General features: G+C 42.3%; 1 protein-coding gene across 4 annotated transcripts; it reads left to right on the top strand.

Annotated features, from left to right (window-relative positions):
- The first annotated feature begins 5,239 nt into the window (after nt 1–5,239).
- On the top strand, nt 5,240–25,645 carry LOC138723164 (serine/arginine-rich splicing factor 11-like). 4 transcript variants are annotated; one of them, XM_069862066.1, is made up of 12 exons: nt 5,240–5,532; nt 10,395–10,528; nt 14,512–14,621; nt 16,168–16,260; nt 17,722–17,771; nt 19,283–19,410; nt 20,332–20,413; nt 21,543–21,674; nt 22,195–22,284; nt 23,325–23,420; nt 24,062–24,200; nt 24,309–25,645. In XM_069862066.1, the coding sequence occupies exons 1-12, from the start codon at nt 5,405–5,407 to the stop codon at nt 24,504–24,506; spliced, it is 1,380 nt and encodes a 459-aa protein (XP_069718167.1). In that variant the 5' UTR covers nt 5,240–5,404; the 3' UTR covers nt 24,507–25,645. The 4 variants fall into 4 exon arrangements, with proteins under 4 accessions (XP_069718167.1, XP_069718168.1, XP_069718169.1 ...); XM_069862067.1 differs by having other exon boundaries at nt 5,241–5,532; nt 24,312–25,645; XM_069862068.1 differs by lacking the exon at nt 23,325–23,420 and having other exon boundaries at nt 5,241–5,532.
- Nucleotides 25,646–27,067: the final 1,422 nt, after the last annotated feature.

Below are 27,067 nucleotides of genomic sequence, written 5' to 3' on the forward strand. Positions count from 1 at the left end.
AAACTATTCCAGGATTCTATGAATAATAAGAATTAAATCTTGGACAGCTTGCACGAGAAAAGAATGTGATTGTAACAGGAGTTAAGCTTGTTTAGTTGTTGAAACAAGGCCCCAGTAAGAACAAAGGACAGACCTGAGCTCACCAAGAGGACACAATGAGGAAGGAGATAAAGAGCACCAGAGGATTCTGAAGACACAAAGGAACTGTGATGTACGTTCAAGAGTGGCTGATAAGATATGACACAGAAGGAACAACAGTGACAGGGGATGAGGAAAAGGCTGAGGTACTTAATGCCTTCTTTGCCTCAGTCTTTAGTTGTAAGGAGGGTCGTTCCGTCTGTGTACAAACCCAGGAGCTAGGGGAGCATAATGAGGCTCCCGTGATCCAAGAGGAGGTGGTCAGAGCCTTGCTAGCCCAACTAGACACCCACAAGTCTATGGGGCCGGATGGGATTCACCCTAGGGTACTGAAGGAGCTGGCGGATGTGCTGGCCAAACCCCTTTCCATCATCTTCCAACAGTCCTGGAAGACTGGGGAAATTCCACTGGACTGGAGGCTGGCTGATGTTGTGCCCATCTACAAGAAGGGCCGCAGGGAGGATCCAGGAAACTACAGGCCTGTCAGTCTGACCTCAGTGCCAGGGAAGGTCATGGAGCAGGTGATCTTGGGTGCTATCATGAAGCACATGCAAGAGAACCGGGTGATCAGGCCCAGTCAACGTGGGTTCACAAAAGGCAGGTCTTGCCAGACTAACCTGATCGCCTTTTATGACAAAGTGACTCGGCTGCTGGATGAGGGAAAGGCTGTGGATGTGGTCTTCCTGGACTTCAGCAAAGCCTTTGACACAGTTTCTCACAGCATTCTGCTTGAGAAACTGTCAGCCTCTGGCCTGGACAGGCGCACACTCTCCTGGGTGGAAAACTGGTTGGCTGGCCGGGCCCAGAGAGTGGTGGTAAATGGTGTGAAATCCAGCTGGAGGCCAGTGACAAGTGGGGTTCCCCAGGGCTCAGTGCTGGGTCCAGCCCTGTTCAATGTCTTCATCAATGACCTGGATGAAGGCATCGAATGCACCCTTAGCAAGTTTGCGGACGACACTAAGCTGGGTGGAAGTGTCAATCTGCTGGAGGGTAGAGAAGCTCTGCAAAGGGATCTGGACAGGCTGGACCGCTGGGCTGAGTCAAATGGCATGAGGTTTAACAAGGCCAAATGCCGGGTCCTGCACTTGGGGCACAACAACCCTATGCAGTGCTACAGACTAGGAGAAGTCTGTCTAGAAAGCTGCCTGGAGGAGAGGGACCTGGGTGTGTTGGTTGACAGCCGACTGAATATGAGCCAGCAGTGTGCCCAGGTGGCCAAGAAGGCCAATGGCATCTTGGCTTGTATCAGAAACGGCGTGACCAGCAGGTCCAGGGAGGTTATCCTCCCTCTGTACTCGGCACTGGTGAGACCGCTCCTCAAATACTGTGTTCAGTTGTGGGCCCCTCACCACAAGAAGGATGTTGAGGCTCTGGAGCGAGTCCAGAGAAGAGCAACGAAGCTGGTGAAGGGGCTGGAGAACAGGCCTTATGAGGAGCGGCTGAGAGAGCTGGGGTTGTTTAGCCTGGAGAAGAGGAGGCTGAGGGGAGACCTCATTGCTCTCTACAACTACCTGAAAGGAGGTTGTAGAGAGGAGGCTGCTGGCCTCTTCTCCCAAGTGACAGGGGACAGGACAAGAGGGAATGGCCTCAAGCTCCGCCAGGGGAGATTTAGGCTGGACATTAGGAAAAAATTCTTTACAGAAAGGGTCATTGGGCACTGGAACAGGCTGCCCAGGGAGGTGGTTGTGTCACCTTCCCTGGAGGTGTTTAAGGCACGGGTGGACGAGGTGCTGAGGGTTATGGTTTAGTGTTTGATAGGAACAGTTGGACTCGATGATTCGGTGGGTCTCTTCCAACCTGGTTATTCTGTGATTCTGTGAGTTCTATGAATGTTTAACCATTTTTTCCTGAATATGTAACCAGTGTTTCTCAAAATCTGTATGAATAAAAGACCTGTAACCAGCATCGATGGACACACACATTTAGGTGAAATGATTCCCTGTGTGTCCAACATCGTATTATGTATTAAAGCAATACCTGCTTAATGGTTGGACTCGATGATCCGGTGGGTCTCTTCCAACCTGGTTATTCTATGATTCTATGAAATAATCTAATAAGCATTGATTATTGAGTTTGGCCTTTTTCACAGCATCATATCCTTTAACGTGACATCAGGCATACGAGAGGTGGCTTCACTTAATGTGCATGCAACTTCTAGCACAATTCACAAAGGCTCTATACGGTCAAAGCATACATATTCATCAGTTGTCCTGGAACAGGTGTGTCTATTATAAGTGGTTCCCAGAATGTATTACATAAATTCCTTCCCCTTGGCGCTTCCCTCTGGGGGTCTTGGGCTGGGGACTTCTGGAGGTAGGCTTGCAGACTTCTTCATGGTGAACTCTTCAACTCTCCTTCTTGCACATGCTGTGAGGCGCCTTGGGCACCTCTTCAAGGTTGCATCTGGTCCTAGCTGGTTCTTCTTTCACTTATCATTGCACTAGTCCTTCTTATCTGGCTTAATTAGTTACAGTCACATTCTTTCCCATTCTTTCTAACTGCAGCCTTGTTAAAATTCCTTATGTAAGCATAAGTATCCAGGCACAGGCCAGCTATAAGTTATTATTCAAGCTAATCCCATATTTCAGTTAGAAGAACTATACATAATATTCAAATACATAATAGGTTAGTAACTTACAACAAATAATCTCTTCCTTCAATATTCTGTAGTGGTATGTGCCTTGAAGGGTGCTTATCTAAAAGGGGACCCGTTGTGCAAGGAACAGGCATCCTGCAAGATAAGAGAAGGAAGCCTGGAACCCGCACTGCCAAGCCAACAGAAAAGGACTTTTTCTTAAAGTTTGGGCTGCATCTTCCTTAGGGTTGAAAAGTTTAAGAATGAGAAAGACTTCTATACCTGCTTAATAATCAAATTGGCATTGATTATTTAGTTTGGTCTTTTTCACAGCATTAGGAGGCTCAGGGGAGAGCTTATCATTCTCTGCAGCTCCCTGAAAGGAGGCTGGAGCCAGGCGGGTGCTGGTCTCTTCTCCCAAGTGACAAGTGATAAGATAGAGGAAAGGGCCTCAAGTTGCACCAGTGGAGGTTTAGATTGGGTATTAGGAAATACTACTTTGTGTAGCGGGTTATCAAGCACTGGAAGAGGCTGCCCAATGAAGTGGTGGAGTCACCATACCTGGAGGTGTTTAAAAACCATGTGGATGTGGTGCTTAGGGGCATGGTTTAGTGGCAGAATTAGCAACACTTGGGTAAAGGTTGGACTCGATCATCTTGATACAATAAATAGTTTTTATTACAAAAAGTAAAATATTTTTTATTTAAGCTAAAATAAAGTTTCATCTAAGTAATTGTGTTCTTCTGAAGTTAGACAGAATGTCCACGACAGTGGGTGGTAAGGGCAGGGGTAGGAATGAACTTCCTGGAATGATTAATATTCATCACTTTAAAAAACCACTTTTGTGGACTTTGGAAATAATCGATTGCTTTATTAACAATCTGGTGCTGGGAATGATAGAGCAGAAAATGCAGGGAGGACTTGAAGTACATTCGTCTTGGTGAACCCAGCCAACAAAATACCCGTTCTGCTTGCCTCTACAAGAACACCATAAATTAATGTAGCGGTTGTGGCCATTTCAAGCCTAGAGCTCTGAAGAAGCGGTCAGCATTACTGAGCCCATCTGCAGCACCTTGGGCAGGGCACTCGCTGCTCGCAACACACCAGCCCAGCCAGAGCCGAGTCATAGAATTATACTATCTTAGAAGAGTTTGGGCTGGAAGGGACCTTAAAGATCATCCATCCAGTTCCAACCCCCTGCCATGGGCAGGGACGCCTTCCATTAGATCAGGTTGCTCAAGGCCCCATCCAACCTGGCCTTGAACACCTCCAGGGGTGGGGCAGCCACAGCTTCCCTGGGGAACCTGTGCCAGTGCCTCACCTCTCTGGGGACCAAGCAGCCAGACCCTGGAGCCCCAGCCGACACTGGCTCAAGGAGCAGTGTTGTATTGAGCAAACCGATATGGGCTGCCATGTAGAATGCAGTGTCCATACTAACGCCTAAAGTAATTATTGAAATCAATGAATAGAAGAGTCTTTGTTTTGTGATATTTAAGGAATAAGAGCAACGATGGCTGAAGAAGACCGGCACCTGAACAGCACTTACGGAGCCAAAAAAGATGCGAGGTCAAGATAACCCTGATTTCGAACCTTCTTTGGAAACTTCCAAGGAGGGGCAGATGCCAACAAGACAGGGCAGGGTCTGCTCTACAGAGCTCAGCCTCAATAAAGGACCATGGGGATCATGCGCCAGGGGGAGGACACCTATTATAATTACTGTTGGGAAATGTGATTAATATGTGTGATTTTTACGAGCAATCTAACACATATGTATAAATTTAGCATATAAAACCCTGCTGCTTGTAGTCTCTGGCATATACGGTAGGAGGATCGAACCCACCATATATCTGGGACCGAATAAAGCACCCCTGTTTCTTAAGACCCCAATTGGCATTAAGAACTTTCTCTGGAGCGAGTCCAGAGAAGAGTAACAAAGCTGGTGAGGGGGCTGGAGAACAGGCCTTATGAGGAACAGCTGAGGGAGCTGGGCTTGTTTAGCCTGGAGGAGGCTGAGGGGAGACCTTATTGCTCTCTACAACTACCTGAAAGGAGGTTGTAGAGAGGAGGCTGCTGGCCTCTTCTCCCAAGTGACAGGGGACAGGACAAGAGGGAATGGCCTCAAGCTCCGCCAGGGGAGGTTTAGGCTGAACATTAGGAAAACATTTTTCACTGAAAGGGTCATTGGGCACTGGAACAGGCTGCCCAGGGAGGTGGTTGTGTCACCTTCCCTGGAGGTGTTTAAGGGACGGGTGGACAAGGGGCTGAGGGGCATGGTTTAGTGATTGGTTGGACTCGATGATCCGGTGTGTCTTTTCCAACCTAGTGATTTTATGATTCTATGATTCCCGGTGTCGGTGCCAGCAAGGGGCTCCTTACTCCCCCGGCCGCCCCCCCCGCGGGAGGGTGTGAGCCGGAGGGGGGAGCGGGCTGTTGGTGCTCGGCCGCGCACGCGCCGTCGCCGCGCGCTCCCGGGGCCACGCGCAGGCGCAGGCGCGGCCGCGGTGCCGTGAGCCTGCGCGGGCCCGCGCGCCGGCGCGGAGCATTGTGGGATACTGCGGCCCGGGCAGGCTGGTGAGGCGGGCGGCCCGCGGCGCGCGGCGGGGCCGGAGGCGGCGGCAGCGGCGGCGCTCGGGCCTAACGCGCTCTTCCTCTCCCCGATGTGTTTGTAGCAGCGGAGCGGGCGGCGGCGCAATGGCTTCGAGCAGCGGCACCGACGTGATCCAGGTCACCAACGTCTCCCCCAGCGCCAGCTCCGAGCAGATGCGGACGCTTTTCGGCTTCCTCGGAAAGATCGAAGAGCTGCGCCTCTTCCCCCCAGAGTGAGTGGTGGCGCCGTGTCCTGTACACCCCCCCCCCCCCGTTCCCCTCCCCCGCCCGAGCGGGCCCCTTCCGCCGCCTCCGCCCTCCCCTCCCCCAGCGCAGGCCGGCGCCCGCCCCTCCCGCCTCCATGGCGGCTGCTCCCGGCCCGGCCCGGCCTGACCCCGCCTCCGGGGCTCCTGTCGCGGCCCGGCCCCGGGGCTGCCCACCACCCCGGCCCCAGGCTCTCCCCCGCGCTCCCCACTCTCGCCGGGGTTGCCCCGGGCCCGGGCTGCACCCGCTGGGGCTGTGCCCCGGGCTGCTCGGCCCTGCGCTTCTGCAGCCTCCTCTCTTGTCCGAGGGGTGGCTGTAAGAGTTCCCTTTTACCACGGTTGGAATTATTCACGTTATGTACGTGCGTGGGGAAAAGGCAGCCGTTTGTGGCGCGCGGTCGCACGTGGTATCCCTTCTGCTGGATTCCTCTCTAGAAGCTGCAGGCTTTTGGTAACCCCCCACCCCGGTCAGCCTGTGGCAACGTGCGGGTGGCTGGCCAGAAAACTAAAATTTCTGTAGAAATATTTATTCTTTGCAAAGAATTCTGTGAAGTGTGGGCTGGTGACCAGGACTGCAAAAATAATGCACATTTATTATGTTAGGTGATATGTTAATTTTAGCTCTGTCGATTTGATTTGCTTTACAGAAACATTATATGTTGATTTTTTGCATGGGTATAATGTAAGTAAAAAAGTTTCTTTTTGCCGTGAAGAACAAGGACTGTTCGATAGGAGAAAAATCCAGTAGGAACACAGTCAGTTATTTTTAATACCCAAGGCTGTTTAGATTTTTTTTTTTTATTTTAGGGGGAAAAAAAACCCTCATAGTTCTTTTTTTTTTTCATCATTGAGTCTTCAGTCCCTGCCAGCCCAAACCCAGAAGAATTCACCCATTCTGCTAGCTGATTGTAGAAGGAAATTCAGAAACAGATTTCTGTTGCTCTTCTAGTTTCTTACTTTGGGTTGGATTTTAGTAATTTCAAAAAAATCAAAGCAGGGAAGGAAGTGGAATGTAGATATGATGGAAATTGAGAGTTCCAGATGTGAGAGTTACATTGTTAATAGCTGGTATAACAATACTTCTATGTTAGAACCATTAACATTTGGCAGCCAGCAAAGTAACTCGCCTTTGAGTGCATGCAATTAGTTGATGTGATGCTCTCTGTTTTAATATTTTGTCCAGTTTTTAAGGAAGGTTATTATAGGTGAATTCTTTTTCTGGAACCTTGTAGTTTTAGGTACATATTAACTTATCTGTTGCACAGTTACTTCTATGGTATCAGAAAATGCTGTACAACCCCCCTCAAAGCCAGGCCCAGCACCTCTCCTTTTACCACACCCTGGACTGCCTGTGCATCCTTAATGCAGTTCCTTACATAAATGTTTTGTGAGGAACCAGCCCTATGGCACCCTGCTCAGTACAAGCATTGGATCTGCTTGACTGTAGCAAAGAGAAGTCTATGGTGGATATGTTGTAGAGTCAGGAGGAGCAGAGATGGCTTCAAGGAGACGGGTGAAGGTTCTGCGCTGAGGTAGAAAAGATCTTTTCCTCCATCTTCCTTTTCCTCTTCCCCAGATCCTTTGCCTGGTTCTTGTGTTCATTGTATTCCATAATAGCTTCATCTTTCATGTTTGGCAAAAATGAAAAGTGGAGGGAATGGATTTCTGAGTGCCCTTTTTTTTTTAATAAAAAAAGCTGGGGGGAGGTATCTATACACATAGAAGTCTGCACAGAGACGTGTGTATAAGCTGATTCCAGCATATCCTGTTTAGTGTACAAAAACTGCCTTTCCATCAAAAGTTAAATTTCTGCTCTAGAGCGGGGACGTAAAATGTCTTACGTCACTGGGGTTTGACAGAGAAGCCAGCATGTCCTCCCTTTTTGATCTTTAGATATGAATGATCCAGTCAAATTCTTGTGGACAGAGAATTTTTTCAAGACAAAAGCACATCTGATGGAAAATGCAGTCTGCAGAGTTAAAGATTGATAAAATAAGGAGCATACTTAGTAACAGTTTCTGATGTTGGATGATTTAGTAATTGGCAAGATCTGTTGCCGTCTCTCATAGCTGCTGAAGACAGTTTTGCAAGGACCATGGGAACACCAGTGTTACTTGCAGTTGCCACGGCTCTGCTGAGAAAAGAATGGCAGCTTTGATTCAATGAGGCATGTGTATTGCTTTTTCAGGGGTTTGGGTGGTGTTTTTTTTTAAACTGTTCTCGATGAACACGGTTGTGTTAGAGAACATCTCTTGCATGAGCAATCTGTTCACTCCAACCTGATTCTACATGAGTAATTATGTTTACATAAGTAGCAGCAATATCCCTAAAAAACCCAGATTTAATATTTGAGCTGCTGCTTAAGACGTGAGGAGGCTTTGGTGGAGCGAGTTGTTAGAGGTCATGATATGAAGATTGCTTATCTCTTGTATTTTCAGAACCCGCATACTCCAGAATGGATATGCTGTTCATATAGCAGCTACTTACAGTATTGTCTTGTGTCTTGGAATTAATTGTCCTGATCTCTGAGAGAGAATCACTACATTTCTTGATTACTCATGAATTAGAATAATGGTAGCCTTTTTTGGTAACTGTTGGGAGCGTTCTGTTCTTGGTGAATTTTGCTCAGCCACAGCTTGGATTTTGGAGTGGCTGGAAATATGTTTTTAAAAATCTAATACACTGGTTTATATTAACTGTCTGACTGTATAAGCACAACTGTTGGTATTTTCAGTTGTTTTTGTTGCTTGAGCTGGCTGTACAGTTGAGTAGGTAGTTGCACTCATGGTTAAAAACGGTATCTAATCTGTTTGGTGTGCCCCAGTCACCACAGACAACTTAAGAAACTTTGAAAATATTGTACTGCTTCAATGTAACAAATGGTTTCGGTTTTTTGGAACTGCGGTTAGTATGCCATTCAGATGTGCCATAAAACACTATTTGCCAATGCTGCTTTGTTTTTTATGTTTCTGTGAAAATGGATTAAGAAAAGGCAACATTTTGGCAAGCTGCTGTATGTTTGTAGATAGAAAAATTAAATCTGTGAGCTCTTTTGTATCTGTGACATTTTTTGACTACAGTGTTTCTTTCCAGTTTTATTAAACTGCAAGGTGTTGGATGAAGTGAATGTTTCTAACTTTAAAATATTAAAAGCTGCAATATGCTGGCTCCAATCTAGTTTTTAACATCAGGTTAAATTTAAAGTGTATTCAAATGTGATCTGTTAGACATTTAAGGAGGTTCCTGAGTTGGTGTAACTGGCACATTAGGCTGAGCCTGTGCTCAGTGGAGGTGCGGTGTTTGGCTTCATGCTAACAAAAATAGAACCTGGATTACGTTCTTGTTGATGGTAAAGTCAGTGTTGGTGGTAAAGTCGTTGTCCTTTCTCCTGAGTTCTGACAACTCTCTCTATGCTGTCAGTGCTTAAAGTCTTGATCACTGTTCCTCAACCCAGAAACAGTTGTGTTGGCCATGGGATGCATTTTGAAGATCTAGTTTCGTAACTGCTCCTGGGAAACTGGTTAGTAAAGGTGGATCTTTGTCATGAAGAACTAGTGACTATTTTTCAGAACTACCTCTTTAGACTGATTTTTACTTCTGGTTCTGAGAACAGAACTGAACAGCGTATGTACCCTGGCCTTGTGTAGAAACTCAGGTTTTAGGACTTGCACTTTCAGTACCTGCCTGGTGCCTTCTGGAGGCAACTTTGAACTCATCTGCTGCATAGTTGTGTGTGCATCATACATTTTCTTGCTGTCTTTTAGTTTGTATTTCTGATTAAAGCAAAATCTACACAATTTTCAGGATATATGGACCTCTGAAACCTATTCTGGACCTTTTTAGGATTAATTCTGCTTCTGATTCTGGGGGTTTGGTTGGTTTTGTTTCGAGAGGAGGAGGGACACAGTCATATGGCCTGCAGTCCTTTCTTGTCCTTGTAGGAAATAGGTATTTCTGTTTGGGATTTTTAAGTGACTCAAAACTCCTGTGTTCTCTTGAATTTTCCATGTCTGGGTTTTTTTTACGCAGCCTTGCTGACAGCTGCTCATTTTGAGCTGTGGGGCAGGTACAGACCTGTCTTGTTAAGACATCTGAGTTTACTGATGGGTTGTTTAGGGACTTTTCACCCATGAGTGAGATTTCAGCTGCAGTGTTGTCCACCTGTGCTTCATGATTTTTCTCTGGGTCCAGTGTCGTTACTGGATGACTGGTGTCATGCTGGATGACAAGCTGTGTTTAGCGTGCACCCCTTCTGAACAAACCTGGCAGTTTCTGTATCTGTGAGAAGCAGCATGATGCAGTTTGATCTAGAAGCTTTTGTGAAATTGTCTTAGTAAGTAAAATCGTAGTGGTCTTTTGATCATTGCTTTTTGTTTCATTATTTACCTTAATCAGTAATTTGGGCCCTAACCCTGGAAGTGTAAAACTACTGGGTTTGTTAAGTTATGCATGTTAACTTATGTATGTAGTAGGTAACTTTTTATCTTTCTTGAGCAAAGCTTTTAGTTGTCTCCTTTCCTTCTCACAGACAGGTCATGAGCACTCATTTGCATTCCTGTGGCTGGTGATAGATACATGGTGCATGATAGAATTAATGTCCAGTTATAAACTATTTCTGCAGTTTTACAGTGAACTGACTTCATGTGGTGTAATTTCTTATCTGTGGTCAAGCAAAATGACAATACAAACCCTGAAATAGTGTTCTTGTGTAGGGAAGTACCCCTAGTCCCTGCAGCTTCCTGGTTCGGTGCAAGTGCGGAGGCAATAGAAGTTATAAGTCTTGTGCTGTCAGACTTGTTACCATCTAAGTAATTTATTTCTTTCTTTTTCAGTGATTCTCCTTTGCCTGTTTCATCGCGTGTCTGTTTTGTAAAGTTCCATGATCCTGACTCGGCAGTTGTGGCCCAGCATCTGACAAACACTGTATTCGTTGACAGAGCGTTGATAGTCGTTCCATATGCAGAAGGTTTGTGCATTGTTTAATGGCCTATGAAGCCACCATATGATGGCATTTTATTCCAGTATAGTTCACAAAAATGAGGGTTAGTAAAATATCAAACACGTAAGATATTAACATTTAGAAACCCTTGGTATATTGCCATTGGCCCATGGATTAAATAAATTGACACTGGATGCAAGTGGGAAGTTTACCTCTTACTGATGTTATGTATCTTTAAGTTTAGATTATTAACATTTTAGATAGAATTATTTGTAAATTTTGCTATTCATCAGTCTCAATGAGACTTTTCCCTGAACAGACCTATGCAAACAGGTCAATGTTCTGATGGTATTTTGCCTTAATAATTGCTTGCCACTCTCACATAGACATAAATCTCATTAATAAGAACTGTTTCTCCCTACTGAGAGTGCCTGGGAAGGTAGAGTAGCATTTCTTTGAGATATGCTGCTGCTGCATTTCCTTGAGAACTTCCCTGAAAAGGCACTCAATCTCATTGTGCAGTCCAGTATACCAAGGGTTTGAATAATTATGGCTTAATTTGAAAGTGAAGTCTTCCAAGAGGTGCCAAATGGGCACTGGTACTAGTTTTTTATTCCAAGTTTTCTTGTTCATCCTTGATATATTTTATAGAATTTCACTAAATAATAAACTCTTCTCTCTGTTATTTGTGTGTGTGATTTTTGTAGTGGAGAAGGCAAATGCAAAGCCCTTCCAGATGACTGAAAAACAGTGGGTCCTCTGCAGCTACAGGGGATTCTAGACATTAACTAAAGGCCAGCGAGCACTCAAGTCCCCAAGTGTTTTCCTGGTGTAACCACTTGTTAACTACATTTTCTCTTCTTCTTTTTATTTTTACATTTTAGGGTGTTACAGTAATTTGAAAAGCAATGAGCAGGGTTTTTGGAACTTACCTAAAAAACAAAGTGCTGAGAAGACACCTCTTCTTACAGAAGTCTTATTAAACTCTTCTAGACTTGCTTTAGAAGTAATTGATTTCCATTGTACTGTTTCTTGATTTACTTCTGAAATAATGGATTTTCCCAGATCGCTTTAATTAAATAAAATCTCTGCAGATTAAATCGTACTAGAGTAATAAATTTGGGACATGGCCTGGGTTCAGACCTATAATCAAGACACTGTAATACTGTAGGCTGTCTTTTGAGGCCTGGGGAGCTGTCTTATGTTTGTATTCCTTAGACTTAAAAGATTTGAAAACTTGATGTCTGGAATATAGGAATCTGCAGCCTGACCTTTGCTATGTGCTGCTTCTTGAGAGTATGAAACACATTCTGCAATTGCCACCAAATTACTGCTTCTGCTTTCGCTAGTGTGGGTACAATAGCATAGTTGAGAGGCATCTTGTCCTCGCCTTTGCATTGAAGAATGATACAGCAACAGTCCAGCTGGGATAGTATGGAAATACTCTCCAAGGCCCATGGCGAAGAATGGTGGTGTTTAACTTTTCTGATAAGGATAAACACATGTTTCTCTTTGTCAGTCTGACTTTGTCCATTGTGCTTGATGGTGGATAAATCCGGCACATAGAGAAATCCACCCAATAGTTTTGGTTCAGATTGTGTAAAGAATGTAAAATGAATAAATTGGATTATTTGAATGGGCCTGTTTAAATCAAGGAGTTCCTCATGGGCTGTTTCTTTTGGTATTCTAGCGGTTTAGTATGTTGATGGTTTTGGCACAATGATGTGGCATATCACAAGGGATATGTCCAGCCAATAAAGTGATGCCCCTGGTTTTGTAATCATACGCTTTTGTCCCTGTGCCGGAGTATAGTTTTCCTTGCAAGTGCCAGGGTCCCAATTCAACAAGCTGTTTAAGCACAATACAGCACTATTCTTAAAACCATAGTGGAATTGCTCATGTGCTTAAAGCCAGGCATATGCTTAACTCCTGTGCTGAACTGGGCCCTTTTCTCTTTTATTTTCTGTTGTGATAATTCTGTATTAATATTGCCTGTCACTAAAGTAAATGTTTATTATCTGTTTAGTGCGATAATTATCCCCTATATCGCAAGCGCACTCCAGTTTTAGCATACACAGACACTTTGGTGTTGGCTGTTGCTTTGTGTTATAGAACTATACACAAAGTCTACGGTAAGGTTTAGTATTTGTAATTTTCACTGTGATATTCCTAGATGTGGAAGGAACTTTTAATCTTAAAGGTGGCTGGGGGGGGTATTTAGGTTCTTTGGTTAATGTTTGTTTCTTTTGTCTGTTTCTTTTTCTTTCATTTCTACACATTCATACAGTATTTCATGGTTCTAACAAAGCAGCAGTAAAAAAAACTCTTGAAGCATGAAAATTAACTGGTGAGGGGCCTCATTGCTTTTTTTAAAATTGTAGTTTATTTATTTCTAAATACTTCTTAAAAAAACAATTAGAGGATCAGATGCATGATTTTTTTTTTTTAATGGATGCAGATCTTCTATGAGGTGTCTCAAGATAAGTCTGAGGATTTGTATTTAGATGCCAGAAATGTTGTAGTTGCACTGATTTGAAATGTTTAGATATAATTTATAAATATCCTCTGAGACATAATTTTGCATGCAAAATTACCCCATAATCTCTCTGTAGGTATGTTAATATATTTATGCATTAATGCCCTTTATCTAAATGACCTTTTTCCCCCCTCTCCCTCCATAACTTTTGGTATCTAAATTGATGACAGCTCAATGACACAAGCAAGATAACAGTGCTGTGTATTATACATTTGTTTATATTATCGGCACTTCTCAGTATAGGTGGAAGGAACCATTACCTTTATTTAACAGTGGTTTTTCTTTTTTGTTGTTGTGTTTTACAGTTCTTTTCCCTGGTTCAGCCTGAACTATATACCAGGCCCTGCTGAAAATACCACCCAACAGTTTTCTTCTGCAGCTTATCCAGTTTCTCTTAAGTGCCCTGTACATATTGTATGTTTTATGATGAGATGCAGTTTCTTAATATGTATTACAGAAACACTACTGGTATTTGCAAATATAAAGTAAAATTGTTTTATTGAACTCTCATTTTGGGGGCTTGGGCACATTAACAAATTAATCCATCTGTATAGGGCTTTTGCTGTTGGATAGAATAAAAAATAACCTACATAATTACTTGTTTCATAGTAGGACCCTTAAAATTATATATGCAGAGCAGGTAGTAAAATTAGACACTTGTCTTAGTTGGCTGCAAGATATTGGGCCAGAAGTTTCTTCTGAAAATGGCAGTGTGTAGCAGCATTCTTGGTACAATAAGCATGGCACATATTGGAACAAATGCATTTTACTGCACAGGTAAGGAATGTGCCACAATATACTGTACGTATGCACTCATCCACCCACAGACAGGCATACACAGCGTGTATTTGAAGATCTGCAGAGACTTTAATTTTCATTTGACAAGTCAGCAAAAGCCCTACGCTTGATTCAACAAAAAATATTTCCATACCTTCTCTTTAAGTTTTACAAAATTTATATGGTAGGTGTAAAAGAAAACATAGTGAACTGTACCATATTATTAACCCCTAAATCAAACTTTTTTTGTCTTGTGTATCTTGATTTTTCTGTGTGCTTTATAGTGAAGCAGCCGACACGAGTCGTTGTTCATAAAACAGCTTTTGAAAGTTGAGAGCACACCCCTGGAGAACCGACTGTGCTTGCTTACGTTTGGTTCATGACTTAAAAATCGAGTACAGGTGATGAAATCTTGGCAGTGTTAACAAAAAAGTAGTGTGTATTGTGCTATTTTTTTGCTCTAGAAACTTAACCATTTGTAGAGAAAAAGGAACAGTCAAATTTTCACACATTGAAGTTTCATTCTGACAAAAAGATTAATGCTAAATATTAATAGACATCAAGTTTTGTATTTTAGCCAACATAAGTACTTTCAACAAACTCAGGTGGTGTATCAGGGAGACATTTTCTGGGTGTATTTGTGTTTTTTCTGCCTTTGAAATGGAATGCATTCTAATGCAAGGCTGTTTCTCTGCAGGAGTTATTCCTGATGAGACTAAGGCTTTGTCTCTCTTGGCACCAGCTAATGCTGTGGCAGGTCTTCTGCCTGGAGGTGGACTCCTGCCTACTCCCAACCCACTTTCTCAGGTAGGTTTTCCTGTTAGATCAAAGTCGAGGGAAACAATTGGATATGCTCAGTTTGACTCTTAACTTTCTGTTGGTTTTTGTTTCAGGACAAATAGACTGATGTGCAAATGCTTATTCTTAGAATGTTTTATTTTCTGTGCCTTGGTGGATTGTTACAGCAATGTGATAGGAATTGTGGCAAAATGGTAGTAACTTGCTAGATAGGATGCTTTCATTTCCACAGTATTGATGCTTCTGGTATCCCAAGGGTCATGTCTTTAAATCTCTCTCATCCCTCTCTTATCTGTTGTACGTTTTTTGACAGGCAGTAGAGATCTTACTGGTTTTAAACTCTTGCAGTTCAAGGAGTTGACATGCTGTGGAGTTGCCTTCCATGAATACTCCAACTGAGGGGCAGAAATTGTAGCCTGTATGTACTCGTTAGCTAAACACAGAATAATTTCTGTGGGAGATGCACAGTAAGACTGATAGATTGTGGAGAGAAGTTTCAGTCATAGCATGTCTTATTAGAGAACAGATAGTCAAAGTACAAGAGACAAATTAGTAAGAATAGACCTTCATTAATTCTGCAGTTCTCAAATCTAATTCTTCAGATTCTGCTTAGCTCTTTCTTGTGTAGCTTCTGTTATGACTTCTGATGGCATGAAGGATTCCCAGCGCGTTTGCTGCTGCTGCTTGCCATTGAGTTGTTCAGAAGGTCTCTTTAGCTGTATGTAGAGGGAGAAGCCTAATGGTTATCTTTAAAACTTGAGGAAAGGGATGGAAGAAATAAATACCGTCCTGCAAATGGTAGTTGAACCACCTTAATTTTAGTTCTGTCACAGTGAATCCTAGCCTACTCCCAATCGACTTAATGGTAGAATTTATTTAGTGCATTGTGAACTGCATGTTAACCCTTTGAAGTGTTGTGTTAGCCTGCTGCACGCAGCAGAGCAGTAAGTTCTCTGACAGCCCAGTTGGTTGAATTGGTTGGCAAATGAGTCTCAAGTGCCAGAGCAGGCAGACAGGAAGTGGTGAGCATGAAAGAGGGGAGAACAAGACTTCATTGTTCTTCCGCTAGCTTTTCAACCCATCTGCTAATTATAACTAAATTTGAGAAATTTCAGAGATGTAATAATAGTATGTTGTCTTTTAGCATAAGACATGTTCATTTCAATCCTAAATTGATTTAAATATGCGGTAGTTGGCTCAGAAGCTTATAATGAACTTTCATTTTAATACTGGAAAATAATTTTATTTTAAACTATTTCTTAAATACTGTGGAATGCTTTACTGTTCTACTTGCCCCCCCCACCCTTGTGATGCAGAGGAAATAGAATTTCATTTTAAAATATTTTTAGAGGAAAAAATCTTTCATGTAGTATGCTTTGGAATACCTGAGTAAGGAAAACTGAAACACTCACTGACCTTAGTGCGTTTCTTGTAGCTAGAAGCCTAAGTAAAACTCAGCTCAGGTTTCCACATGTCTAGTGCTTGAGAATCTTGGCTTAACAGCTTTTCATCGGTTTTGAATATGGCTTTTATCTAATTACTCTCTCTGTTACAGATTGGTGCTGTTCCTTTAGCTGCTTTAGGAGCTCCTGCTCTTGATCCTGCCCTAGCTGCTCTTGGGCTTCCTGGAGCAAACTTAAACTCTCAGGTATGACACACATTGTAAAGTTTTATTTGTTGTCCTTGGCACATGTGTAGTTTGACTGTCATACATGATGTTCTTGGTATTCACCAGTACATTAAGTAACCACCTGAAGATCTGCAAACAGACTATAGTTAGGTTTGAAGAAGTGTTACAAAATACTACATTTTATTGGGACACAGGCTGCTGGTTCTTTAAACTCCTTTGCATTGTTACAGAATGTGGGCTTTATTTCCTGGTGTAGCAGGCTTATATACGAACACTTTTCTCTTACTGCCCTCTTTTCTGGTTTAAAAGTAATTTCCATTCATATCAGTTTAACAGACACTGCCTGAAAAATCCAGTGATTGATTTTTCTGAGCACCTGTTTGGAATAAATAGTATCTATAGGAATAAAATAAAAATTGTTTGGGACCAGTAATGAAATATTTCATATGAGTCCTTATCGAGCTATGAACCTGTCTCGCACTTAGACTAAAAAAAGAAGGGTTTGAGTTCTTAATTTTGTAGGTGTGGAAAGAGTGTGGGGAGACTTTGTTAGGCTGTAGTCTTTTAAAAACTGAATAAAAAAGACTTAAACTATTAGGTAATAGTAAGTAGACTACTGAGTTAATATTTAAGATATAAGAACCAATTACTGTACAAGGAACATGTTTTACAGCTACAAGAAGTACTAATAGTTTAATGCATGACTAAGATATCCATCATTTACCATTCTCATGCATATTGTCATGCCTACTGTATGTAGTAACAAGCAAATAATGGCGATAATGAAATTAAAGCATTCTAAGTGCATGTTAAAAAAATATGAATTTGATATGATGGATTGTTTCCTTTGCCCATTAAGCTGACTGATTGTAACAAACTTTGCATTCAGCACATGGCTGCCTCTGTATAAAGAAAACTAGTGGGGACTGACTGAACATTTTGTTGTTAACACTCCACACGTACAAGGAGCGACCACTTGTAATATCACCAGGAGTTTCTGAGGAACTGTAAAATGTGTTTTCTTGTGGAGTTTCTAGAGTAAAGAAGCTTTTGCTTATTGTTAATAAACTTGAGGACTTACCATGGACAGGCAGCCTAGTTCTCTACTGAGATCTCTATTCTCTTGTAGTAATGGAGAATCTGTAAATATTGTGTGTATAAAATAGGTATTTTTATTTTAAACTGCTCTGATTCTTTTGATGAAAGGGCCTGTGTTTGGCTGCTGTGGAAGAAAAGGGTACTTAAGCACCACTGAAATGTAGTGTTTGCACCCTCCGCGCCATCCACGAATTTGAAAACAGAACAATATGCCTTTTTGCAAGCAGCTTGTTTGGGTTGTGGGGTGTGTTCTGGTTTTGATCTGTTCTGACTTTTTGCTTTAGCCGCTGCTGAGGGTGCTTTCGAGGAAGATAACCTTCTTATGTGTTCATGTCTTTCAATATGGTTTTAACACTGTTGGGTTTTTTTCTCCCCTCACAGTCTCTTGCAGCAGATCAACTGCTAAAACTTATGAGCACAGTGGATCCAAAGTAAGTATCAGTGTTTGCAAATATTTATGTTGCAGTCTGCTTGGTCTTGGAAGTATCTGTTGTGATTCAGTATCCAGTCTTTGTCCTGCTGGGTCTGATTATGGTTGGGGAAAACTAGTGCCTTGGGGTCTTGTACAGACTCTTTTCTGTAGTAGAGAGAAGCGGGCATAGAAATGAACGTTACTCAGCCTTGCACCTAAGGAATAACACCAGTTAATCTGTGGGATTTTGTTTTGCTGGAGACAGAAGTTCAGTTTTTCATGTCATTTCTGTCACTCTTGTCCATAACGTAAAGGTGCAGCCTGCACCTTAGATTCTGCAAGGCTGAAATGAAAGGGCCATGGCTGAGAGTGAGCAGGGACTAGCAACTGTTTGAAAGGTCATAATGAAAGAGTCTGCATACGTTAGCTGCTGTTGTTAAAGGCAGCATGTCTTATTGCTGGGTAGAAAAAGGGAGCAAGTAACGGTAAGCACAGGTATGTGCTGATTTTTATTTCAGTATTCAGGAAAAGGATAGTTTTGTTAAAAATAGTATGGTATGGGGCCAACAGGTGGGGATGGATTGTACCACTGGATGTATTCATGTGCTGTTAGGTTGTTGATGCCATTGCAATAGGATGATGAAAGCATATGCCATTGAAAAAAGCTGTTAGGCAAGTAAGTGGATGAGAAGTGTACTAGATGCAAAGAAACAACCACTGCCTCCAAAAGCTCTTGTGCTGCAAATTGCAGGAAGCTTCTTTCAACTCTCACCTTCAGGAAAGTGTATCCACATGTGTTTACTCTGCTGCTGTATCAGCTAAATAGGTGACTTTCACTTTGCTTGGCTGTTCCAGTGTCTTTAAATTGTCAAAGCTGTCTGATCTGTGCCAGGGGATGTAGTTATATGTGAGACCCAACTTCGTTTTCAACACTGCTCTGGCATATTATTCTCTTTTAAATTGGCATTTCTGTAAGCAGGGAATACATGACTGATTGAACAAAATAGTTACCCAAGATAATGGATTAGATAAACAGAAGTCAGGTATATTGAGTGTATCTGGTTGGCTTCAAAGCCATCTTTATAGAACACATCTTCTGAACTTTAAAGATCACAGTACTGTTCGCAGGCTTCTCAGTGTGGCTTATCAAAATGGAAGCTTACTTTCTGCTGTGTAATATACTCTTTCCTCTGGAGTTGCGCTTTCAGGCAATGAGAATTGGAATTATGATGTACAAAAAAGTTCTGAAAAGCATCATTAGAAACAGCTGTGCAAGACAACATAAACTTGCCTGCTGTCTACAGTTTACTGGAATTCTGAGAGCCGTGTGCGCTAGTATCTTGTGCCACTGTTTTCGGCACAGATACCACATCTTAGACTTGCTACTCTTATCTGAATGGTGCCAAAACACAAGCAGATTCTGATTTGCTTCCATCAGTCACTTTGAATAGGCTGCAGTCTGACAGCCGAGGCATGTATTTTTTGGATTCATCAATAATGAATTTCTGAAATTCTTTTTTTATTGATCAGGTTGAACCACGTAGCTGCAGGTCTTGTTTCACCAAGTCTGAAATCAGATACCTCCAGTAAAGAAATAGAAGAAGCTATGAAAAGAGTACGAGAAGCACAGTCATTAATTTCTGCTGCTATAGAGCCAGGTAATTTCAAATGGTGAAATACCTCATTCAAGATGGAATTTTGGCATAGTGTATTATATTGTCTTAAGGCTTTTGTGTTCTACAGTGACATGATTTCTAGTTGATAGATTTTTAATTGTCTTATAGTGTGAATGCTGCATGGACTTAATCCTCTGTTTTTTTCCCAGATTAGCTTGATTTGAGGATTGCAAAATGCTTAAGCTTCCCCTGATTAAAGTTCATACTGCCATCCCTGAGATTTTATTTGAAACAGCACGTGTCTGAACCATGCGACATCTTAATGATGTTTGTTCTTGGGGACAATTTCCTTTCTTTTAATTTGTAATCTGTGGAAGTCTGTAAATCATTCTCTTCGTAGCTTGTTTCAGTAGGTTTTATTTTAGGAGATGCAGCAGTTTACCCACACATGTCAGATCCACTAGATCTGAGAAGCAGTAACTTGAAACATTGAAAACAGTTTCGAGCCTCCTGATCATTTTCAGGAGAGAATGGAGCACCTGTTCTTTTATTTGACCAGAAAAATATACTGATTGTTTTGCTTGAGGCTTTGTGTGGGAAATTCAAAACAATAATTTGAGAGATTCTCAAAGGATTTGGAAGTTCTTCACAAAATGGCAGAGATTCTGAGATTTTAACAGAACTTTCCATTGCCCTGCAGCTGTCGTCGTTTAACTGACTTAAATTAAACATTTTCTGAATGCTGGCTTCTTCAGTTCTGCATAAAACTTTGTGGTTTTGTCATGTGTTCATTCCTTGTGTCATCTTTGAGGAAAAGGATGGATAAGCCCTAACTTCAAATGTCAAAATATTCCTTAGGTTGTCTTTATCTTATTTATATTTATAGCATGAAGCTCCGTTTTCTTTTCTTCAAATACTAAAATAACATTTGTTTTTTACTATGCTATTCTTTTTAAATTCCAGACAAAAAAGATGAAAAGAGAAGGCATTCAAGGTCAAGGTCACGCTCGAGGAGGAGGAGGACACCTTCTTCATCAAGACACAGGTAGTTAACTTATTTGCTTTAAAAGAACCCACATTACCCAAACTGTTCCTTCAAAAATACTTCTTGGAAGTGACCCTTCACTCATGGAAGCTGACAGATGAAGAATGCAAATGGTCTGAAGAAGACAGGGGCTGTGATTTGGCCAGACTGTAGTGTGAGGTGGAGGCCTGCCTCGATTTTTGTAGAAAGCATAGGAGGGAGAAAATAGTAAAAAATTCCTCAAAAATACCGTAAATTAGTGCAGAAGGAACTCCAGCACACCTAGTCCTAGCAGTGCCTGGACTCTGGTTTTATTTAACAAGGAATTGTTTCTTGTGTCAGATAAGAGACACCTTAGCACAGAGCCTTGATTTACATGGCCCTTGCTGCTCTGAACACCTAAGCCATTGCAGGCTGTTCATTCTAGAATGGAGCCTTAAACTTCCACACTTTCTTCAGTCTCTTTGCAGTGTGTTCATGTGGTAACTAATTTTTGTTGAAACCAAGTACTAGGAGGCTTTATGTACATAAATGGTGACCTGTTCAGCTGTTTCTACTATGTGCAGCAAATTCAGCTTAGTGGAATTATCTGGGACAGAAGTTTTTCCAGTGGTTTCTAGTTTATGATTTATTTGGATATCAGCTCTGTTCCTGACTGGACATCTTAATATTGTCCTACCCAAACAGAAAGAGATGCAACTCATTTATGCTATAACCTTGTCATCTCCAATTAGGCAATGCATGCCAGTGGTCTGTGCAAAACCGTATTAACTGTGGCCTTCCCATTTGTACTCTTCACTGTTTGCGTGTTCAGTAATTGGCTTGGGTTTGGTTTAGTGTTCTAAAAATTTCTTCACTCCTCCAAGTGACTTACCAGTTCTTCTCTACATTAGGACTAGTATTTCCTTACAAGGAAAGCACTAAGAGAGCTGATGGAAGTGTCATTGTTCTTTGACATTTAGCATTTGTGCACTTCCTTTTTCTGTTTGCTTGACAGACTCAACAGGACTCTGATGCTGCTTTCTCTATTTTTTTTCTTGTTTTCTATATCATTGTGTATTACTGTACTGTTAACACTGACCAGATGGATTCTGAATAGTGTATCAAAATTGCATGTATCTAAATCCCGTGTACTATGTGTTACTGATAGACGGTCAAGGAGCAGATCAAGGAGAAGGTCCCATTCAAAATCAAGAAGCAGGAGGCGATCTAAAAGTCCAAGGCGAAGAAGATCTCATTCCAGAGAGAGGGGCAGAAGGTCTAGGAGCACATCTAAAACCAGGTAATTGCTTCAGTAAATACATTTATTTGCTAGTAATTAAATTATTAAATTTTGGTGCTTAATTTAAAAAACAAGCATAACACCTAGAGCAAAATGATCTAGTATCTCTTCTTAAATTCAGTCTCTTGTCATGTCTTGTGGAATTGTGTTACACTTGCCCTATACACGGGTGCGGTTTGTTGCCTAAAAACACATACTGTGCTTTTCCTGGGAGTCAGCAGGCGCAGCAGGCGTTAGCTGAACCACACAGTCACTGTCTTTGGAAAGCAGGAAATGCAAGCATCCAGACTTGCAAGCTTTGTGCTGTTTATACACCAAAGCTGTAGAAGAGCTGTTCCTTTATTTTGCTGTAGATAACTGTAATCTTTGTTTCCATTAATGTGGCTGGCCTCAGATGCTGTGCAGTATGTGCCATCCAGTGCAGTTACCATGTCTTCATGCGTTTTCTTACATTGCAAAAGTAGTAAATGCTACTTGAATCATTTGGAAATTAATCTTAAAATCTTTATTTTACTAAAAGGGATAAAAAGAAGGAAGACAAAGAAAAGAAACGCTCTAAAACACCCCCCAAAAGCTACAGCACAACTAGACGATCAAGAAGCACAAGCAGGTACAGTAAGATGAAAGTTTTCCTTGGTCTCTATTTCCTGCATGCTTTAACCATTGTAATAAAACCGAACATTCTTGTATGTAATGGGGTGGTGATTCTATTGTGGGTATATGGGGGCATACACTGGATACATGCACAAATGCAGGTGTGCTCTCTCTGCCTATGTCTGCAAGATGATTTTTTTTTTTTTTAACACTAACTTTCTGGAGATTTTGTGTGGGCTCAGAATAGTTTCTACTTAAAAGAGAATCAGAGAATTACTAAGGTTGGATCATCCTGTCCAACCGTCAGCCCAAACCCACCATGCCCACCAAACCATGTCCTGAAGAGCCATGTCTACACATACTTTTTGAACACCGCCAGGGATGGTGATCCACTATGTCACTGGGCAGCCTCTCTTAGTGCTTGACAGCCCTTCCAGTGAAGTATTTCTTCCTCATATAAACCTCTCCTGGTGCAACTTGAGGCCATTTCCTTTCATCCTACTGCTTGTGACTTGAAAGAAAAGACCAACACCTATCTTGCTCCGGCCTGTTTTCAGGGAGCTGCAGAGAGCGGTAAGGTCTCCCCTCAGCTTCCGCTTCTCCAGATTAAACAGCCCCAGCTCTCTCAGCTGCTCCCCATAACCCTGTGTACCAATGTATATCAAAGAAAGCAGGGTGCTTTGGGGTCACTTAAACTCTTCCCTGATCTGTGGAATAAATACATGAAAAATATCTACCATGCTTTTTTAAAAACTTGCAAAATTAACTTGCAGTATTAACAAGAACAAGCTGTTTGTTTCTGTTTGCGGGAAGAGTCAACATCCCTTACAGTCTGAGCAGGCAGTCAGTTTGTGAGGGTCAAAGAAGAACAGGAAACAGCTTGCTCTGCTGATCAGCCACTGCTGATAGTAAATGCCCGTTGTGAGTTCTGCATACTGACTGCCCCTGGAGCAGGGTTGGTGTTGGAGCCAGAGGTGTAATTGTAGCTTTAAAAAAATAAAATTAATCAAAGCTTTTATTCAATTATTTTCTTCTTTTATTTTATTTCTCTTGCAGAGAAAGACGACGTAGAAGAAGCAGGAGTGGAACACGGTCACCTAAAAAAGCCAGGTCTCCTAAAAGGAAAATGTCCCGGTCCCCATCTCCAAAAAGGTCAGTAAACCTCTTGGCTAAAACCAGACAGTGTCTGGGCGGGGAATTCCCCAAACGTTGGCTGTAGCAAAGATCCCTGTGGAGTTATGTTGTAGATGACACATCTGGCATATTACTTAGAGCAAGCCCATAGGGTGATTTCTTGAGGAAGGCTGGATCCCTGCTGCCAGCCACTGCTTTTATTGTACTGTAATCGGCATCAAGCGCAGAGCTATTCTGTTAAGTGTCCAGGAATTCCACACGTGAGGTGTTCCAGGGGTGAGGAGTGGGAGTTGCCCAGAGTTCCTGGCCTGTTTGGCTCTGTGCAATAGCAGTTGGCTACTTTTGGGTGACTGTAGATGTTTTGTGGTCCTCTCTCCCTAAGTGGGGAACGTGAGGTGCTCCTAATAGAACACCATAGTGCTGCTGTTCTTAATGTGGTGTTTCTTACATTTGGCTTTGTGGTGGCCGTGTTGGATTCAGCACTGAGAAATTGGGTTTTTTGGTTGTTTTCTGACAGTAACTCGTGTGCCTTAGTTGCATGGAGCTATTTCTCCCTTCAGGTTTGTAAAGAACTGTGGCTAACAGTCTGGACCCGGTTTGTGTTCTGGTCACATGGTGGTTGATTGTGGTTTTCACTTTTATGTGCTTTATTGTTGCAGACATAAAAAGGAAAAAAAGAAGGATAAAGACAAGGAGAGAAGTAGAGATGAGAGGGAGCGGTCAACAAGCAAGAAAAAAAAAAGCAAAGACAAAGAGAAGGATCGAGAACGAAAATCTGAGAGTGATAAAGATGTGAAAGTATGTTTAAAAACCTGTTTAGCATCACTGCCTGTGCTGCAGTTTTCACGTGAAACCACAGGGGCTGGGGAAGCAAGTTTTACTTATTTTATCTTTATCTTGGCAAAGCAGGTCACAAGGGATTACGATGAAGAAGAGCAAGGATACGACAGCGAGAAAGAGAAAAAGGAAGAGAAGAAAATGGCAGACTCTTCCTCCCCTAAAGTGAAGGAGTCCGCTGCTGAGAAAGGAAGCGGAGATTCAGCAAGGGAGTCCAAAGTGAATGGGGATGATCATCACGAAGAGGACATGGACATGAGTGACTGAGTTTTGCCTTTGCAGCGGACACAGCTGCAGACATGCATCAGTGTCATTCCTGTGTGATTCTTTTATGCTGTACTTGTTAATCCTAAACCTAGATGTATACAGCTCCAAGCTATCCATGGTTTATAAATCTCCCGATACTAACTCACACTGAAAGCAGCGTAGAAGGGTGACCATCCTCGTTACGGCTGAAAGGGCTTGTGTAGCCAAGCAATTCTTACTAACTCGATGATGCTTCAAGCAAAAGTAAAAAGCTGCATGCATCTACAGCAGGCATGGACTGTTTGTTGTCCGATCTCCTTTAGTAATCAGCTCACTTATGATAGTGTTCCTAGAGTTTGATCCATTGCAGTAATAGAGCAGTGTAGGGAATGCACTGACTGCATGTTGATTGTGGCAGAAACATCCTCTGTGTTCTGAAGTCCTACAACTTACAGCAGAACTACTTCAGAGTCTTAAGTGTGACTACAAAAGAATATCGACAGTACATCTGCAAATCAGCATTCTGATAGAGATAGGGCGTGTTGTTTTTTTTTTTTTTAAGCCACTTGGCTGGGGTCGGTTAGTTTTCTTTTGTTTTTCCCGTTGGGTTTTGTTTGGCTTTGACAAAGTTGAAATGCACTGACCTTTTTGAGGGCTATTTTTTTTTTTAAATCTGTCGGTTCAAATCCACCTCAGGCGAGCTGTAATGTTTCTGACTTTCTCTTCTGGAGCCTTGGGAAGTGAAAAATTCTGCTTGATCAGTGCCCAGTGATTAAAGGTTGATTTGTGCAATTTTTGTAATCCAGGACATTTTATTTGTTAATGAGCTAAACACATTGCAAAAAGGTAGTGCATTTTAAAATTGACCTTTGTCTGCTTTTAAAAGCAAGTCTACTTGATAATGTACTTTTTACTTGATCTGAAGTTGTATAAACTAATCAGTTTGTGTTTACTGTCACTGCAGTAGTACTCCTATGCACACAGTGATTCCATGTTATACGCGAGGTAGGTAGGCAAAGCTGTTCCCTTAGTTACAGATGTTCCGGAGCTTTTACTTTTGTGCAGGTAAAAGGCAGAAGTAGGCTGCAGTCTGTGCCATGTGGATGTACAGTTTCTGAAATTGTTTTACAAAACTTTGATAATAAAACCCTTTAAACTTACACTTGTGTTCCTATAAACCTTGACTGGCATTTGTTCACACCATGTAGCTTCACAGTTTTACTTTACAGTGTGTTTTTCTTCACCTGCCTTTATTTAAGGACTGTAACAGCTCTCCGAGATGGTTGAGCCACCTGCTGGATTAGTCCATTCAGTGTGTTACACTGAAGAACTATCTTATTTTGGGGAGGAGAATGGAGGGAATGGGCTTAAATGGGAATCTGGAGGTATTTGGGGACAAGAATTTTTGAAAGGAAGTAGGTGTTTGTAAAAATTCTCTTTATTTCCATGGAAATAGGAACATTTCCCCCTTATTATCCTCAAGGTGGTAAGGGAAGATGAGTGGAAGGGGGGAGCAGTGAGCGCTTTGTGCACATAAAGCAGGCTCTGAGGTCAGCTGAAAACTCCCTGATTTAAACCAGGGAAGGTGGGGAATGAAAGAGGAGCAGTGCCTGAGCTTCTTGAATCTGGTGATTCACCCTCACCTTTTCCAAACGGCCATGGCCCCAGGCAGAGCAGAACTTGCCATTTTGATCCACACTCTTGCTTCTTGCTGCTCTGAGTGTTCTCAGGGCTGAGGGGCTGCTGCCATATAGCTGCTGGGCTCCTGCTTCCCACAGTGAGAGAGCAGGAGTCCCTGTAACTAAACCAAACCAGACGCAGCCAGGTTGGGTGATGTCTGCATAGCTGGGCCTTTTGTTGTCACTGGGATATTTGTATGAAGCAGTTTACAGTTGATAAAGCTGCCTGCAGGATTTCATGCTGCACTGCAGTGCTGGAACAGCTACAACCACTCCCTTGACTGAAAGGGGTTTACTGGTGATGGTCTGAGAACTTTCTTTAACTCCAAACATGAGTTCTCTTACTCTATAAAAGGGAGATTTAAAAGATAGTGAACTCTTCCTACCAGAAGGAGATCCCTGCAAGCTCAACTAATGCAATGCAATTTAAGTAAAAAAAAAAAAACAACAACCTCCCAAAAACCCCCAAACCCTTAAAATGAAACCCAAAGTTTCCAGGTTTTGCTCTCCAAGTCATCCTCAATTCTTCCACCACTCCTGTTACAACCAACTGTCCCATCTTGTTAACTGAATTAAATGCATTTCTGAATTTAGGAGATAAGTACCTAAGTTTTAATGAACAGGGTTCATCAAACTCACAGTCTCCCTCCCAGACACCAGATTCTCAACTCTTCTGTGTCCTGGAAAATGGACAGAAGCTGCTGTCCCTGCTCTTCCCCTGTGGACTGGGCAGTCCACTAAAATCTGGAGCTTTACAGAGGGTAAGGAGCAAGCCAGAGGGAACTTGCAGGGATTTATTTAAGAATTGACAAAGAGAAAGCTTGTCCCCTCAGCCCAAATCCAAGCCCAGGGATGCAGGGCTACAGTGTCTGCATCCTGAGGAGAACAGTGGGAGGAGAGTTA

The sequence above is a fragment of the Phaenicophaeus curvirostris genome, chromosome 8 (assembly GCF_032191515.1).
Source record: "Phaenicophaeus curvirostris isolate KB17595 chromosome 8, BPBGC_Pcur_1.0, whole genome shotgun sequence".
NCBI classification, from domain to species: domain Eukaryota; kingdom Metazoa; phylum Chordata; class Aves; order Cuculiformes; family Cuculidae; genus Phaenicophaeus; species Phaenicophaeus curvirostris.

What these genes read in the sequence shown, in the direction of transcription:
- LOC138723164 (XM_069862066.1), top strand. Translation starts at nt 5,405, where the DNA reads ATGGCTTCGAGCAGCGGCACCGACGTGATCCAGGTCACCAACGTCTCC. An exon ending in CTCCCAACCCACTTTCTCAG is followed by an intron (nt 14,622 to 16,167) that starts GTAGGTTTTCCT and finishes TCTCTGTTACAG; the next exon opens with ATTGGTGCTGTTCCTTTAGC. An exon ending in ATGAGCACAGTGGATCCAAA is followed by an intron (nt 17,772 to 19,282) that starts GTAAGTATCAGT and finishes TTTATTGATCAG; the next exon opens with GTTGAACCACGTAGCTGCAG.